The sequence below is a fragment of the Nerophis ophidion genome, linkage group LG19 (genome assembly GCF_033978795.1).
Source record: "Nerophis ophidion isolate RoL-2023_Sa linkage group LG19, RoL_Noph_v1.0, whole genome shotgun sequence".
Classification (NCBI taxonomy): Eukaryota; Metazoa; Chordata; class Actinopteri; order Syngnathiformes; family Syngnathidae; genus Nerophis; species Nerophis ophidion.
Genome location: NC_084629.1, coordinates 22,491,999 through 22,511,037, shown reverse-complemented (window position 1 = coordinate 22,511,037; position 19,039 = coordinate 22,491,999). Strand labels below are relative to the sequence as shown.

Genomic DNA, 19,039 nt, shown 5'->3' with positions numbered 1-19,039 from the left:
TGATATCATGTGCAATACAGGCATCCTGCAGCATGTTTACTTATGTGTAATATCATGTGCGATACGACCAAGCAGTCCTGCAGCCTGTTTACTTGTGTGTGATATGTGCGATACAAGCAGTCATACAGCATTTTTTTTAACTTGATTATGCATTATTTATTTGATCAAAACTTGGTTATTTAGATGTAATGAAAATATTTTTATTAATTGTAACAAATAAACATACTTAGAATAAATTACAAAAAATAGTGAATATATATATATATATATATATATATATCTATATACATATATATGTATATAGTGTATATACACAATACACATATGTAACAAATACAAAAATATTATTATAAATACAAAATAAATATAAATGTATACATGCAAATTATATTTTACTGTTAGAATGACAAACATTAATATTTTTTTATGTTTAAAATAAATACACGTGATGTATTTGATCAAAACATAGTTATTTAGATCTAATAAAAATGTTATGAATAAATGAATAGTAAATATAATTTTATGTAATGTATAAATATGTATTATACATACATACATATATATATATATATATATATATATATATATATATATATATTAGTAATAATAAATATATCATAAAACTTTACTTAATAAACATGTTTTTATATTTAGAAAAAAAAAAAATATATATATATATATTATATACATATATATATATATATATATATATATATATATATATATATATATATATATACATATATATATATATATATATATGGGATTGGGATCCTTCTATGTGGAGTTTGCATGTTCTCCCCATGACTGCATGGCTTCCTTCCGGGTACTCCTTCTTCCTCCCACCTCCAAAGACATGCACCTGGGGATAGGTTGATTGGCAACACTAAAAATTGGCCTTAGGGTGTGAATGTGAGTGTGAATGTTTTTTGTCTACAGTATATGTGTTGGCCCTGTGATGAGATGGCGACTTGTCCAGGGTGTACCTTGCCTACTGCCCGAATGCAGCTGAGATAGGCTCCAGCACCCCCCGCGACCCCAAAAGGGACAAGCGGTAGAAAAATTTATACTATATATATATATATATATATATATATATATTCCTCTGGGCTTCCCTGCTTAGGCTGCTCCCCCCACAATTGGATGGGCCAAAGGATGTATATATACTTGTATAAACTGTATATGTATATAATATATATATATGTATATATATATATATATATATATATATATATATATATATATATATATATATATATATATGGCTTCACGGTGGCAGAGGGGTTAGTGCGTCTGCCTCACAATACGAAGGTCCTGCAGTCCTGGGTTCAAATCCAGGCTCGGGATCTTTCTGTGTGGAGTTTGCATGTTCTCCCCGTGAATGCGTGGTTTCCCTCCGGGTACTCCGGCTTCCTCCCACTTCCAAAGACATGCACCTGGGGATAGGTTGATTGGCCACACTAAATTGGCCCTAGTGTGTGAATGTGAGTGTGAGTGTTGTCTGTCGATCTGTGTTGGCCCTGCGATGAGGTGGCGACTTGTCCAGGGTGTACCCTGCCTTCCGCCCGATTGTGGCTGAGATAGGCGCCAGCGCCCCCCGCGACCCCGAAAGGGAATAAGCGGTAGTAAATGGATGGATGGGATGGGATATATATATATATATATATATATATATATATATATATATATATATATATATATATATATATATATATATATTTAAATGTGATATATTTCAGATTTAAAAAATACACATCATTTATTTGATTAAAATATGGTAATTTATATGTAATAGATATATAACAATAGTAACAAATAAACAAATATATATAGAAATTAACAAATTAATTGTAAATATGTAATTGTATCATTACGTATTATAATACATATTACAAATTCAATATATGTATATATATAATATCAAATAAATGTGTATATATCATAAATAAATATCCATTCATCCATCTATTTTCTACTGCTTGTCCCTATTGGGGTCGCGCGGGGAGATGCTGGAGCTTATCGCAGCTGCATTCAGGCGGGAGGCGGTGTACACCCTGGACAAGTCACCATCTCATCACAGGGATAAAATAAATATACAATGAAAAATAGAGAAAACAAAACAAGGTCAGGTTGTATTTTGAATTGAAATGAGCCAGCAAGCCCACACCTCATTCATTTGATCTCTGCTGTTATAACATCACACCTGTCAGGTAACCATCCGCCTGAAGGGGAAGAAGCATGTGCGTTCAAAAGAAACTGTGTGATTAATCTGCATTAATTCATGATTATTGCAATAATTTATTATGATGAATCACATGCCTTAACTTGGCCTGTGTTCCAAATGCAAAATTGTGTTTTGAGTGGAGGAAAAGAAAATTAGATATTAAACGTTTACGCTAATGAAGGCGTGTCTGTCGGTGCTGAAGAGAAGAGAGTTAGATGAAAAATGACTTGTGGACGTTGCTGATGAAGGTGTGACACCTTCCCTCGTCACCTGCAGCCTCGGCCTGCGTGTCGCTCGTCACCGCTCACTCTCTGCTTCTTCTTCTAAAGTCAGGAAAAGAAAATAGTGCGATCCACTTGGACTTTCATTTAAATATCTTTCTGTATTTCCATAACACACACTTTCTTCACATTGACGATCACATCAATGAAATGTTGAAATAATAAAATTTCTTTATTTGTGTGCTCACACTTTATTATTGTCCAATTTGTGTATGTATTTATGTTTAGATCTGGTACAAAATGTTGTTTAATGTATTTAAAATGTTTTTTTAAAAGTAGTAAGATTTTTTTAAACCATACATGTAGTCAAACTGAGTAATATTTTATTGTGTTCCACTTAAAAACATTAAACTGACTGAAAATATAATTTAAAACTTTTGCAAAAGTGCCAAATAATATACATATATGCATAAAAAAGACAATGATATATTCTTGTGGATTCCATTTAGTGGTATACTCAAATTCAGTAAACAAAAGCACTCGCTCAGGTTAAAGAAAAAAAAACAAGCAAACAAAAAAAACAACTATATTCACAGATTTTCCGGAAGATCCAACAGTAAATCTTAGAAATAGTTTTTGTGATTTTTTCCCCCCACGTTTTATTTTTAAAATGTGCTGTTTTATATAATACATGTAAATATTTATTTCCTGGCACCTATCCTCACCATCAAAACTAAAAAAATCTATATGTTGATAAATATAGTTCAACAAATAAAATAATGAATATTACTTACTATATTTACAAACATATACTGTATTTCCTTGAATTGCAGCTGGGGCGTTAATTAATTTAAAACCTCTTCTCACTCCTGCGCTTACCAAAGGCATGCGGTAAAAGTAAGCATGCGCTAATTATTTAAAAACCTCTTCTCACTCCGGCACATACCAAAGGCATGCAGTAAAAATTTGAGTATGATGTAAGCTTGGACCTTAAATCCTACTGAATAGCTCTTAATCTTCTTCCCTTTATGCGATTTCAAATTACCGGTGTTGAAATCAGCCTCCTCCATTTTGAAAATGATGACAGGGGAAGTGTCACTCGTGATGTCATACTAAGCATGCGTTAATTATTTTGGGAAGCGAATTTGACCCGGCAGTAATTCAAGGCAGGCGCATACTATATGCCCTGCGGCAATTCAAGGAAATACGGTAAATATATAATATAAATATAATGGAAAATATATATATATTAATTGCATTTCTGGCTTAAAAAAATAACGCCCACAAAAAATACAATTGCAGTGCCCTGTAATGAGATGGCGACTTGTCCAGGGTTTACCTCGCCTTCCACTCGAATGCAGCTGAGTTAGGCTCCAGCGCCCCCTGCCACCCCAAAAGGGACAAGCGGTAGAAAATGGATAGATGGATGGATGTTTGTGCGCTTTTATTGTCATTCAGTTCTGGTTTTATTTCAGGGAAAGCAAGAAAATCACTTTTCCTGAGTCAAGTCAAGAACTTTTTAGCGGACCAGAGTGGATGTCGGATGGGGGCTGCAGGGTGGCCAGGAAACAGGAGCTGAAGGTACACACACACACACACACACACACACACACACACACACCATGCAGTGTCATTGCCTGGGGAAACAATAATGAATATGGAATGATTTTGTCCGCATTTTCTGCTGCAAACGCAACCAGATGCAAAGAAGAACGAGCAGCAGATGTGGCTGACTTGTGCACATGAAAGAAGGTGCCCGGCAAACATGGTGGAATGAAAGCCAACACCGCCAGGGAGAACGATCCCTAATATGGCAGATATATTTTTGTAATGAGGGGCGCGTATGGAAAAGAGCTCAGCGTCGACTGACCTTCGTGGGAAAGTTCAACTGCAGAGGAAGCAGACACAACAATTAGGATGCAGACATCGGAAAATGAGCCACGTTTGTAGTCTGCTCGTCAAGTCACCACCTGCATGTGGACCTTGTTCACGTATGACCTCATGCTAAAAACAATGCCAACATGTATCCTCGTCATCCATCCATCCGTTTTCTACCGCTTACTCCCTTTTGGGGTCGCGGGGGGCGCTGGCGCCTATCTCAGCTACAATCGGGCGCAAGGCGGGGTACACCCTGGACAAGTCGCCACCTCATCGCCGAGCCAACACAGATAGACAGACAACATTCACACACTAGGGCCAATTTAGTGTTGCCAATCAACCTATCCCCAGGTGCATGACTTTGGAGGTGGGAGGAAGCCGGAGTACCCGGAGGGAACCCACGCATTCACGGGGAGAACATGCAAACTCCACACAGAAAGATCCCGAGCTGGGATTGAACCCAGGACTGCAGGACCTCCGTATTGTGAGGCAGACGCACTAACCCCTCTTCCACCGTGAAGCCCGTATCGTGGTCATTTGCGTCTAAATTACGAGAGCTTTTTCTGGACACTGATTTTAATAACTGAAATTTTTGCGTTTAAATTTTAGATCGGGGTTTTTCAAATGAGGCTGACAAGTTCATTGGAAAAAAAATTGTGAGCAAAATGTGAGTGTTTAAAAATGCAGTGTGTTGAAATTCAGTGGGAATAAATTGGCGCTTAGAAATTTAGTGTAAAAAAAATGGTGTGAACAATTCCGGTGAGGAAAAAGTCAGCGTGTAGCAATTTGGTGTGAAAAAAAAATGTGTAAAAAAAATCCACTGTATAAAAATTCCATGTAGAAACAATTTTGTGTGAAAATATTTTGTGGAGGAAAATTCAGTGCAGTAATATTTGTTACTTCAAAACTCAAGATCCGTTTCCGGTAAATTAAGACTAAGGCACCTCATTGCTTCTTAGACAGGATCCATTGTTGCTGCAGTCTCAACTTACCAGAAGTGGGTGTTAAGTTTTGAAGCAATTCATAATTATGCATTGAATTTTTATACACTGAATATTTTGAAACAAAATTTTTATACAGTTAATCTTTTTAAAACTTCATTTTATACACTGATTTTTTTTTACTGAATTTTTATACACTGAATCTTTTTTTAAACAAAAGTTTATACACTGAATCTTTTTTAAACCGAATTCTTATACAATGAATCTTTTTTCAACTGAATTTTTATACACTGAATCTTTTTAAAAAGCATTTTTTTTACACTGAATCTTTTTTAAACTTCCTTCTTATACACTAAATCTTTTTCAAACAAATTTTTTTACACAGAACATTTTTTTACTCTGAAATGTTATACTCTGAATTTTTTTTAAACTGAATTTGTATACATTCAATCTTTTTTAAACTTCATTTTTATACACTGAATCTTTTTTAAACTGAAATTTTATGCACAGAATCTTTTTTAACCTAAATTTTATGGAGTGAATCTTTTTTAAATTGAACTTTTGTACACTCAATTTGCATACAATTTTAATAGTTTTTTTTTTACAGAGTTTTTATGCACTTACACTGAAAATGTATACAATTATTTTTTTCCACTGAATTTTTATGCACTGATTTTAAAACACTGTGTTTTAACACATAATTTCATTCAAATACATTATTTTTTAAACTGAATTTTATTGAATAAATCTTTTTAAACTGAACTTTTATACACATAATTTTTAACCAATAATTTTTATTTTAAACTGAGTTTTTATACACTGAATTTCTTTACACTCAATTTTTATACAATTACTTTTTTTACACTGGATTTGTATGCACTGATTTTAGCTCACTGTATTTTAACAAACCAAACATGTTGCTCATACCTTTTTATTCACTGTAATTGTCAACTGAATTTATCAAAATAATTTTTTTTACATCCAAATTTGCTGACAGTGTTGTATATATATATATATATATATATATATATATATATATATATATATATATATATATATATATATATATATATATACATATATATATAATTTTACAAATACAGTGTTTTAAAATGTAGTGTAATAAAATCAGTGGATAAAAATTTAGTGTAGAAAAAAAATCAGTTTTTGAAAAAATCAGCGTAAAAAAGATTCAGTGCAAAAAAAAATTAGGTGTGAAAAAATTGTAAGTAAAAATATTTTGTGCAGAAAAATTCAATGCAAATATATTTGTTCAAAAACTCAAGACCCACTTCTGGCAAATTAACAATGAAGCACTTCATTGGCTGGTCCTTGCTTTGCTCTTCATTTACGGAAAGTGGGTCTTGAGTTTTAAAGCAAATAACATTCCTGGACTGATATTTTTCTTACAAATCATTTTTATACACTGAATTGTATACATTTTTACACTGAATTTTTCGAATTTTAAAACACGGTATTCAAACAGATTATTATTGAAACACGTGTATTTTGCTCACAATTTTAATTCGATTAAGTTTTTAGCATATTTTTATGTAAAAAACAAAACAAAAAAACGTTATTTTATTTGGTGTAAAATAAAAAAAGACACAAATTAACCTCCATAAAAACTTGGATGTAATTATTTTACTTGTTCTTGATACTTAGAACAAAATTATATTATAATAACAAAATATGTAACTATCTCCCACGTGTTCCACCCTCATGTCCTTTATTGTTTGATTGAGACTTGTATTAGTTTTATTAATTGTACGGAATATGTACTGTACTGTGCAATCTACTAATCAAAGTTTCAATCAATCAATCAGTCAATGCAATAACTCCGAAATGAACTCCTTGGTCCGGAAGTCGCTTATACGCCTTTTGTCCCCGCTCGGCTGCCGTGCCCGCCTGACGTCACGCACACTCAAAGATGGCTCTACCGGTGCAGGCTAAGCTCGCTCACCTCGCCAAAGTCTCCAGGAGGTTTCTCCTCCTCCACCAACGGTGTCTCTGCTATGGAGCCCCGTCGGAAAAGAAGGTAAAAACTCAGCGCTAAAAATGTTTTCCAACTTGTGTGTTCCTGCTCTTTTTGTACTGGCGTTTCCCCTCCTGGTTCTCTCACTGTTTGATGCTCCCCACTCCTTCATTCCAATAACATATAATACCTCTTAAAGTAACTTTATTACCTATTAACATTAACTTTATTGTTTAAAGTTCGTAATAATTACACCCTGTTGGTGTACATTTGAACATAAATACATAGCCACATGCCATTTTCAATACTTTGTCGAAAGCTTTATTATGTTAGCGCACGGCACGGTGCTCTTATTGTGAAGGCTGGAAGTGTGCCGCCGCTCTTAAAGGGGGAGTGCACTTTTTGGGAGGAGTTCCGCCTATCGTTCTTCTGCAAGACAAAAACGTTATGATTTTTCTTGTTTTGATGCATTCATCTATCCATCCATTTCCTACCGCTTGTCCCTTTTGGGGTCGCTGGAGCCTATCTCAGCCGCATTCTCACCCTTGACAAGTCGCCACCTCATCGCAGGTTCTGATGCATTCTAACTAGTAAATAAACGCTAGTAAAAGTCAGCTCACAATTAGGCCAATTGGAGTTGCTCTATTCCGCCTGTAAAGCGCTTTAAAAGAACATTCAAACGCTTCCGGGGTAATGATATATTTAATGTGGTTATTTCATAATAACATGTAAGCATAGGCCGACTCTGTTGGGACTTCTGGTCTCCGAATGGAAGCGTGGATTCAAATCTCACTTCTGGCAGAAATTTACTCAGTGGTTATAGTGTACGCCGTGAGATCGGTAGGTCGTGAATTCAAACCCCGGCCGAGTCATACCAAAGACTATAAAAATGGGACCCATTACTTCCCTGCTTGGCACTCAGCATCAAAGGTTGCAATTGGGGGTTAAATCACCAAAAATGATTCCCGGGCGTGGCACCGCTGCTGACCACTGCTCCCCTCACCTCCCAGTGGGTGAGAAAGGGGATGGGTCAAATGCAGAGGACAAATTTCACCACACCGTGTGTGTGTGTGAGTGTGTGAGACAATCATTGGTACTTTAACTTAACTTTTTAGGCGTCAATCTACATTTCTGCCAATGGATGCTCGGTGTGTGTGTGTGTGTGTGTGTGTGTGTGTGTGTGTGTGTGTGTGTGTGTGTGTGTGTGTGTGTGTGTGTGTGTGTGTGTGTGTGTGTGTCTGAGACAATCATTGGTACTTTAACTTAACTTTTTAGGCGCCAATCTACATTTCTGCCAGTGTGTGTGTGTGTGTGTGTGTGTGTGTGTGTATTAAAAAAAAAAAAAAGACATTCAGCAAAGTTAATATCCCATATGATTTGTGGCTTTATTTTGTAAAATGGACCAAACCCGCCACAAAATTAACTACAACAGGTTTGATTTTTTAAAAATTATTAATAAGCGGTAATAAATGGATGGATTATAAAGCTTGAAAGTTGCCATCAATCCCACGTGGGTGCTCGGATTGTCCGTGGGTGCTCGATAACACGTACAAATATGCATAAAAACACTCCTACAGACATCACCAATCGGACAGTTTAGTAGGTAAGATTTGTTTTAGTTATATTGTAAAACTTACAAACGTTGTTTGGAGCTGTGAATGAAAAATCCATATGAGTAGCAACGCTATGGACAGCTAGAAGACTCGCCTCCTAGACACTTTAAAGGGCCAGTCGTTTCATTTTAGTTTCATTATTCACTGGTTAATTTTTATTTATTTTTTATTTAGAAGCGTAACATAAAACATTAAAGAACGGCTGCAGCTTGACCCTGGAACAGATTGTTTCTGTTGGTGTTATTTTGTAGCGTACAGATGCACTGCATTGCTAATTACTGTGCTGTTCTGGACATTACACTGCAGCTTGAAGTACCTGGCTGATGTACGAGCTGTAAAAGAGCCGTTTGGTTTTTGTTAAGCCCATCCCTGGGGAGAGCAGCAGAGGTGATAAACAAGAAGGCATCGCAACTAGGGCTGGGCGATATGGCCTTTTTTTAATATCTCGATATTTTTAGGCCATATCGCGATACATGATATATATCTCAATATTTCGCCTTAGCCTTGAATTAACACTTGATGCATATAATTTCATTAGTATGATGATTCTATGTGTCTACATTAAAACATTCCTGTTCATACTGCATTAATATATTCTCATTTTAAACTTTCATGCAGAGAAGGAAATCTCAACTAAGTCAATTGACCAAAACTGTATTTATTAAAAAGTTATTAAGCCGTGGCACAAACATTAATATCATTTCAAAACAGAGTGCAAGATTGTCAGATACATTTTAAAACAAGCTATTAGTGCACTTTTGTGCATGATGTCACTAAGATGACATCCAAACATCACTAAATTAAAGTGCCCTTTTTGTACAGAACGCCACTACAATAGTTTAAAACAAATAGTGCACTTTTGTGCATTATGTCACACAAGATATTTCAATAACTGTCAAATAAAAATTAGCTGCATAATAGGAAATCAAATAGTGTTCGTCCTTCACTATGTGGTAGGTTACTGCAGACATAATCTCCTTTTGTTGTTGACTTTGTTCATACGGTGTTGACCTGGAAATGTTTGCCCTGGCATTTGTTGGTTTGGCACCGAATGGAGATGTTGAAATGTGGAGAAAGCACTCTTCATTCTCTAGCAGGAGACTTTTCAAATTATGCTACATATTAGCAGTAATGCTAATTTTTGTAGCAACGCTTTTGCCCCACACTTGACAAATTACAGTTGTCTGTTTGACATATTCCCACTTGAAGCCAAACCACCGCCAGACGAAGGACCCCCTGCTGTTTTTCTTGGGGAATTAATTCTTCCTTCATTCTAGCACCAAAGTCCGCCCCCTCTGTGCGTTGGTTGAGGTGGCCGAGGTTGGGGGCGCGGGGATGTATAATATAAGCAGTAAGAGTCATGGATGCATTGCATTCTGGGTAATTGTTATGTTGCGTTTATAATGTGTTACAGAGCCGATGTTCTCCAGAAATGTTTGTCATTCTTGTTTGGTGGGGGTTCACAGTGTGGCACATATTAGTAAGAGTGTTAAAGTTCTTTATATCACAACCTTCAGTGTAACTGGTGTGGCTGATGAACAAGACCCCTGGTTTACACAATAGTACAAGTATAAAAAACTCTTTATGTAATTTCATTATACATTTCAAAATAGTTTTGCGGCTCCCGTTGTCGTTTTGAATTGGGTCATAATAGCTGTTTGAGTGGTAAAGTTTGTCGACCCTGCTGCCTCCACCATTTTGAGAATGACGACAAGGGAAGTGTTACTTGTGACGTCATGAATTTGACCCGGCGGTAATAGTAAGCATGCGCTAATAATTTTGGGAAGCAAGTTTGACCCGGCAGTAGTTACAGGAAGGCGCATATAACAAGCCCGGCGGCAATTCAAGGAAATACGGTATATTGTAAAACTTACAAACGTTGCTTGGAGCGATGAATGAAAAATCCATATGAGTAGAACGTTATGAACGGCTAGAAGACTCGCCTCCCAGACACTTTAAAAGGTGAGTTGTTTCATTTTAGTTTCATTATTCACTGTTTAATTGTATTTGTTTTAGAAACGGGACATAAAACTTCAAAGGACGGTCGCAGTTTGAACCTGGACCAGATTGTTTCTGTCGTTGTTATTTTCTAGCGTATGGATGCACTGCAGTGCTAATTACTGTGCTGTTCTAGACATTACGCCGCAGCTTGAAGTACCTGGCTGATGTACGAGCTGTAAAAGAGCCTTTTGGTTTTTTTTTAGCCCATCCCCGGGGAAAGCAGCTGAGGTGATCAACATTAAGGCATCGCAACAATAACAACGCAGATGAAGTGTTGCTTTTTCTTTTCATTTTCTACAAATGTGCAAAACGGCCGACCTGCCTCACAAAGCTCCCAGGTGTGATGTGCGTCAAAACCCGGCCGCCTCTATGAGAAGTGTACGTTTAATCCATAGATGTGAACACACCGACAGGAAGATAACATGCGGGTGACACTTTGCTGTCCCCACACTCTCAAATGTTTACCTCACTTTTTAAATACATTTGATGTGTTTACAAACACTTGATGTGTTTAAATACACTTGATGTGTTTAAATACACTTGATGTGTTTAAATACACTTGATGTGTTTAAATACACTTGATGTGTTTAAATACACTTGATGTGTTTAAATACACACGTTTGATGTGTTTACACACGTTTGATGTGTTTACACACGTTTGATGTGTTTACACACGTTTGATGTGTTTACACACACTTGATGTGTTTACACACACTTGATGTGTTTACACACACTTGATGTGTTTAAATACACTTGATGTGTTTACTTACACACACTTGACATGTTTACTTACACACACTTGACGTGTTTAAACACACTTTGTGTTATGATACACTCGATGTGTTTACACACACTTGATGTATTTAAACACTTGACGTGTTTAAACACATTCAATGTGTTTTGATACACTCGATTTGTTTTGATACACTCGATGTGTTTTGATACACTCGATGTGTTTTGATACACAGGGGTGTTTCAGTACACCCGCGGTGTTTCGATAAGCTCGGGGTGTCACTCGGAGTGTTTCGATACACTCAGGGTGTTTCGATACACTCGGGGTGTTTCGATACACTCGGGGTGTCACTCAGAGTGTTTCGATACACTCGATGTGTTTCCATACATTCGAGGTGTTTCCATACACTTGATGTGTTTTAAAAGTGTTTTGATACACTCTGTGTGTGTCGATACACTTGATGTATCCACACAAGCATTTTATTATTGAGCAGCTGCTGATGATTGCCATGTAGACCACAATTTATACAGGAAGTACTCATTAACTTACCACACACTCTCAGCTGTTGATTATTTTAGTAATCTATTGATTAGTTTGATTAATCGAGTAATCGCATAAAACACACTTTTTAGCCTGAATGTGTATTTTAGGGAATTTTTTTTATATAAAAAGATTTGTCTACTTGCCATAACCTTCTTTACCTTCTATTTATCAACTTCAGCTTTTGTTTACCTTCTTTTACCTTCTCTTCACCTTCATTTACCCTCTTTTAGCTTGTATCTACCTTCTTTTACCTTCTGTTTATTTTAGTTTCTAATTACCTTTTTACATTATATTTACCTTCTTCAGCTTTTATATACCTTCTCTTACCTTTTATTTACTTTATTTCTATATTATTCAGCTTCTATTTACCTTCTCTTACATTTTATTTCCCTTCTACTTACTTTTTCATACCTCTTTTTTGCCGTGTATTTATTTGATCTTACTTTCTATTTACCTTATATTTACGTTCTCCTAGATTTTATTTACCTTCTATTGATATTCTTCAGCTTCTATTTTCCTTCTCCTGTCTTTTGTTTACCTTCTATTTACCTTATTTTACGTTCCATTTCTTATTTAAATTTTCCCACCTTTTTATTTACCTTCAATTTATCACCTTTTGGCTTTCAATTATCTTGTATTTATTTTTTTAGCCTTTATTTTACCATTTTCTGTTTGACCTTTTTCAACCTTCTTTTACTGTCTTTTATTTTGTCATATTACCTTCAATTTACTTCAATTTACCTTCAATTTTACCCTCTTTTACCATCCTTTACCGTCAATTCAATTTGACTTGTTTTACCTTCTAAGTTGTCCAAATTTGATACATTTCTATCAGTGAAACGCTTAATCAAATCAACAAAATATAAATCAATGCTTTTTTCTAATTGAAATAATTGACTAATCGTTGAACCCTCCTCTCAGTAATTATCAATACTGTCAGTATTTGCCACATATTTGCAATCAATCTGTGGCAGTTGTAGGGGTGTAACAATATGAACATTTCATATTACGGTTGTTGTTATTATCAGGACAGGGTTTCTTCTTAATGTAATTGAATGTGAGGCACCGCCACGGCATTTATATCATCGCCACACCTTGAAAATAAGGTTTTTGTTTATTTTACTTGAAAACAAATTAAGTTAGATAATGTATTGTAACCCCCAGAATAAATCACAAAGTCGGACGCTATTTTTCACTTTTATTACCAATCTTATTATAACAACCGGCACAATTCGAACATATTTTACCTCTCGTGAAAACACTTTGATCTCATGGGTCTGTGCACCCCCCTCAAACAACAACAAGTGTTTTTTAATAGGAAAAAAAGTCGTTAAAAGTCTGGAAAACCTCAATTTCAACAAATGTACAAAAAGCAGCAACAATTGAAAATATGACCCAAAAAAATGTATCAAGTATTTTAATACTAATTCATATTGGATTTGTTTTAAATGTATGCATACATTTTTTAGCCATTAAAAAAATAAAAATTGCAAGTGACCATGCCCCCACTGCCACAGGCATTTTGGCAGTTTAGGGGGAAATGTGCTCAAAAAGTACTTGCAGGCACTATGACATCTTTGAAAGTTTGTGTGGGGTCACTTCATAATCTGAATATGGATTTATCATTCTGCGTGTAACTTCAGTATACAATTAAAATAGTTAAGTTGTTCACGCAGTAATGTTTTTATTTTGTAATGTTGTGTCTTACTGGAGAGGGTCGCCAATGTCTCTTGTATTCATGTTAGCATTTAGGCTAACTATTTATTAATGCGGTAGCTTGCTTCTGCAGTAAATGAGCAGTATCACCTGTTCATGTGAAAATTAGACTTAAATTTTTTATAAAATTTTCACTTCTTTCTTGTATTTCATCTTGTCGTAATTACTACTTCTCTATCAGGATGCAGGAAGACGAGCTCTTGACATTCCAATGTTCTTTTTCCTTGTCGTAGGTACGAAATTTACTGCTTCCCACTTTTCTGGAATATCACTTTAGCCACAAAGGTCCCTTGGAATTCAAACACAGTCGGTACCAGGGGACAGTTCAACCTTGGACTTGGTTGGACTTTGAATGGATGCCCCCTCAAGAAATCATGTAAATAGAATCAATCTGGTCCACGGTTCACATTTTGACAGCGTAGGAAAAACACGAAACAGATCGACAGCATCGTGAAAGTGTAAATCAGAACTTGTGTCAATATTTTTTAGACATTACTTTGAATTAGCAAACCTTGGCTGTTGATAAAGTTTGGGCCGAAAACCGTATCACGATATACAGTAAGTGTTTGGTATCGGTCCATGTCAATATTAGTAGGGGTGCGAATCTTTGGGCACCTACAGATTCAATATGAACCCGATTCTTGGGGTGATGATTCGTTTCAGACTCAATTCTCGACTCAGTACGATATATATATATATATATATATATCCTCTCTTGGGCTAAAATACCTGTAGATCGTTGCAAGAAGCTTGTGTCCGGTTATGTATCACGTTTGAAGGATGTAATTACTGCCAAAGGGTGTTCTACTACAGGTACGTACTAAAGATGCATGTAAATAGGGCAGACATGGGCAAACTACGGCCCGCGGGCCACAAACGGCCCGTTAGGCTTTTTAATCCGGCCCGCCGAACTTGTCCAAATTATAGTAAAAACCTCCTTTTTTTCCCCTTTCCCTGCAATGCCCACGTTTCCCCAATAGATGGCGCACTCAAAACACATTGACCGTTGTTGGAGTGGTGCGTATTTCTGTTTATTTCACTTTAATTTTCACTTTCTTTCACGTCACCATTAAGCCCTTCTGTAAAAATGAGCGGACCAAAGAGAAGGAAAGTGGACAGCGTATGCCGAGTGTTTAATAAGGAGTGGGCAACAAAATACTTCTTCACTGAAGTCCGATCAACGGCTGTATGTCTGATATGCCAAGAAGCTGTTGCGGTTTTCAAAGAGTACAATATCAGCCGTCACTTTGCTACGAAGCATGCAAACTATGCTAGCAAGCAGTCAACACAAGAACGGGCGGCTACTGCTCAGAGGTTGGCAGCTAATTTACAGAGTCAACAGAACTTTTTTCACCGACAAACTGCAATTGAAGAGTCAAGTACCAAGGCAAGTTATTTGCTGGCATTCAAATTAGCAAAGGCTAGCAAGCCTTTTTCCGAAGGCGAGTTTTTGAAAGAGTGCATGGTAGAGACAGCAGGTCTCTTGTGTCCGGAGAGCAAAGCCAAGTTTGAAAAAATCAGTTTAGCACGCAGGACAGTGACTCGCCGCGTGGAACTGATTGACGAAGATATAGTCAGCGAGTTAAACAAAAAGGCGGAGTCTTTAAGTTATATTCACTAGCACTGGATGAAAGTAACGACATAAAAGACACTGCTTAGCTCCTAATTTTTATTAACGACAGTTTTGAGATAACGGAGGAGCTTTTGAGCATGGAATCACTGAAAGGGAAAACGCGAGGAGAGGACTTATATGAACAGGTGTCTGCTGTCATCGAGAGAATGAAGCTACCTTGGAGTAAACTTGCCAATGTCACCACGGTTGGATCGCCAAATTTAACTGGAAAAAACATCGGGCTGCTGAAAAGAATCCAGGATAAAGTGAAAGAAGAAAACCCTGACCAGGATGTTATTTTACTTCACTGCATCATTCATCAGGAGTCTCTATGTAAGTCTGTATTGCAGCTTAATCACGTCGTGGATCCAGTTGTAAAACTTGTTAACTTCATACGAGCAAGGGGACTTAATCATCGTCAGTTCATTACGTTCCTGGAAGAAACTAATGCGCATCACCAGGACCTACTCTACCACTCTCGCGTCCGCTGGTTAAATTTGGGGAAAGTGTTGCGACGAGTCTGGGAGCTCAAAGACGAGATTCGCTCATTTTTTAATTTAATAGGGAAATCCGAAGAATTCCCCGAGCTGAGCGACACAAACTGGCTTTGTGACTTTGCGTTTGCTGTGGACATATTTTCACACATGAATGAGCTGAACGTGAAGCTACAGGGGAAAGATCAGTTTGCGCACAACATGCACACAAATGTGAGAGCCTTAAAATCCAAGCTGGTTTTATTCTCCAGGCAAATGTCAAACAAATCTTTCGCACATTTCCCCACATTAGCCGTGCAGAAAGAGGCCGCCCGAAATGCGAAGAAATACTGCAAATCACTAGACGATCTGCACAGAGAATTTTGCCGTCGGTTCTGCGATTTTGAAAAAATTGACAAGTCACTTCAACTGGTGTCCTGTCCCCTGTCACAAGACCCCGAATCAGCACCGCAGGAGCTGCAATTGGAACTGATCGATCTTCAGTCTGACTCCGTCTCAAAGGAGAAGTTCAAGTCTCTTAAACTGAATGACTTTTACGCTTCACTTAGCGAGACCGCGTTTCCAAACCTCCGGAGGATGGCGCAGAAGATGCTGGTGTTGTTTGGCTCGACCTACGTGTGTGAGCAGACGTTAAGCATCATGAAAATCAACAAAGCCCATCACAGATCCAAGTTAACTGACCAACACCTCAGATCTGTGCTGAGAATTGCCACAACAAAACTAACTCCAGACTTTGATGCACTGGCAAAAAAGGGAGACCAACAACACTGTTCCCACTGAAATGGTGAGTTTTTCTGCTGTGTTATGAAAAAATGCATATGGAAAGTTTAAAAGTGCATCTTTCAATTAAGAGCAATGCGCATTTACGCACAGCAGCGGTACAGTAGCTTAATTAACACACCGCACATCGCTCTTAATTTAAATTAAAATTTTCAGCTGCAAGTAGGATATTTAATACAGCCTATGTCTGTGTGCTTGGCAACGATACACATGTACTGTTTGCGCGTGAAGGCGAGGGCGTCCGTGGTGAGTTTGTAGAGCGCGCGGTCAGGACAATCCATCCATGATTTTGCGGAGTTTAACACAAGTAGATATTATTGAGCTTGAGTATTTCGTTGTGTAATAATATGTTTTGAATGTTGAAAGTGATTCCATTTTTCAATAAATGTTGATTTTTTTAACTTTGCACCTTCGATTGAAACTTAGTAAAAACAGACGCAATCTTAATAAATCACAGTGCGTATGTTATTTTAATCTATTTACATTTCCTCCTCACAGTATCTGTGAAATAGTATGTAAATGCCATATCTTGCATATTCCTTGAGACACATTTATTAACTGATAAGGGCTATTTTTCACATTTGAAAGACGGTTAATAAATTGGGTTGTAGTGTTCTTACTGTGCTATGAGGTTTGCACACACTACATTTAATGCTTTAGTATATCCGGCCCAAACACTCCCTCCAATTTTAAAACCCATTGCGGCCCGCTAGTCAAAAAGTTTGCCCACCCCTGAACTAAGGGGTTGAATAATTTTGTCAATGAGATATTAAGAAAAATGTCCTTTTTTGGTATTTTGTAAAATACAGTGTTACAATTTAAGTTGCATTTGTCTATTTGATACATCTTTATTTGATATGACTATAAAAAAAATACGGAATAAATGTCCAACTTGCTAAAACACCAAAATTGTGTGGGTATATATGTTTCTGTATATATATGTATATATGTGTGTATGCATGTATATATATGTATGTATGTGTGTATATATGTATGTATATGTGTATATATGTATGTATATGTGTATATATGTATGTATATGTGTATATATGTATGTATATATACATATATGTATGTATATGTGTATATATATGTATGTATATGTTTGTATATGTATGTATATATACATGTATGTATATATATGTATATGTACATATATGTATGTATATATACATGTATGTACATATATATGTATACATACATATATGTATGTATGTATATGTATGTATGTATATGTATGTATGTATGTATGTATGTATACATGTATGTATGTATACTTGTATGTATGTATATATATGTTTGTATGTATATATGTGTATATATATATATATCTTTATATACATATATCTTTATATATATATGTATGTATGTATATATATACATATATGTATGTATGTATATATATACATATATGTATGTATATATATATATGTTTGTATGTGTATATGTATGTATATATATATATATATATATATCTTTATATACATATATATATATATATATATATTAGGGGTGGGCAAATTAATGCGTTAATTGCGCGTTAACTCATCAATCTATTAACGCCGACAATTATTTTATCGCACATTTGCGTCTGTTGTTTACATGCTTTTATTTTGTTAACGCCTTTTCTTAACAAGATGGCATCTCCCGGATGTACTTCGGCGTGGAGGGGCTCTTGGTAAAGATGGAACATTTGGCAAAAATACCGGACAATTCTGAAAATTTTATGGCTGGCTTACAGCGTGGTCACTCCGGGATCACTTACGACCGCCAGACAATTCTGAATGTGGATAGATCGGGCCGTTTTGGACTGAATGACGCGTGCTTGCTAGACTGGCTAGCTAGCATGGGAATACTTTGCCGGCTACATCCAGCGGCTTGTGAAGCAGCGGAGTATATGTGTTGTCCGTCTATTTATGAATAATGCAGACGAGGAGTGTTGGCTGAGTTCTTAACGTTTACTTTCAGAGCGTGCATATCACAACATACAAGATGCCGTCATGGCGACACAACCTATACCGGGCTACCGCGCATGCTCGTCACTCCTGTTGCATACTGGGTAGGGTAGTTCTTTTTTTCATTGGCCCATAACATCACAATATAGTAACATGTATATGCGTTCAGTTTATCCAAGCACCAAGCAAACAATCGGAAAATTCCCATCATATCAATTCCTAGATATGGTCATAATTATTTTAAGTGCACTACGCAGAATAAACACAACATTATTAATATTGCTACTACGGATAATTTGATCAAAAATTCCCTAAAACTGCGCACTACCTATAATATAGGTTTTTTAAACATA

General features: G+C 36.3%; 1 protein-coding gene across 9 annotated transcripts in view; it reads left to right on the top strand.

The window, feature by feature from the left end:
• The window catches only part of wars2 (tryptophanyl tRNA synthetase 2, mitochondrial), a 229,010-nt gene that overhangs the window by 172,222 nt on the left and 37,749 nt on the right, over window positions 1-19,039 (top strand). For 8 of the 9 annotated variants that reach the window (XM_061879567.1, XM_061879560.1, XM_061879561.1 and 5 more), the window contains one exon: window positions 3,921-4,026. In XM_061879567.1, coding sequence (XP_061735551.1) covers window positions 3,921-4,026 — 106 coding nt within the window. Of the gene's footprint in view, window positions 1-3,920; window positions 4,027-7,137; window positions 7,303-19,039 lie in introns of those variants that run through there. The other variant, XM_061879569.1, reaches the window with a different exon arrangement.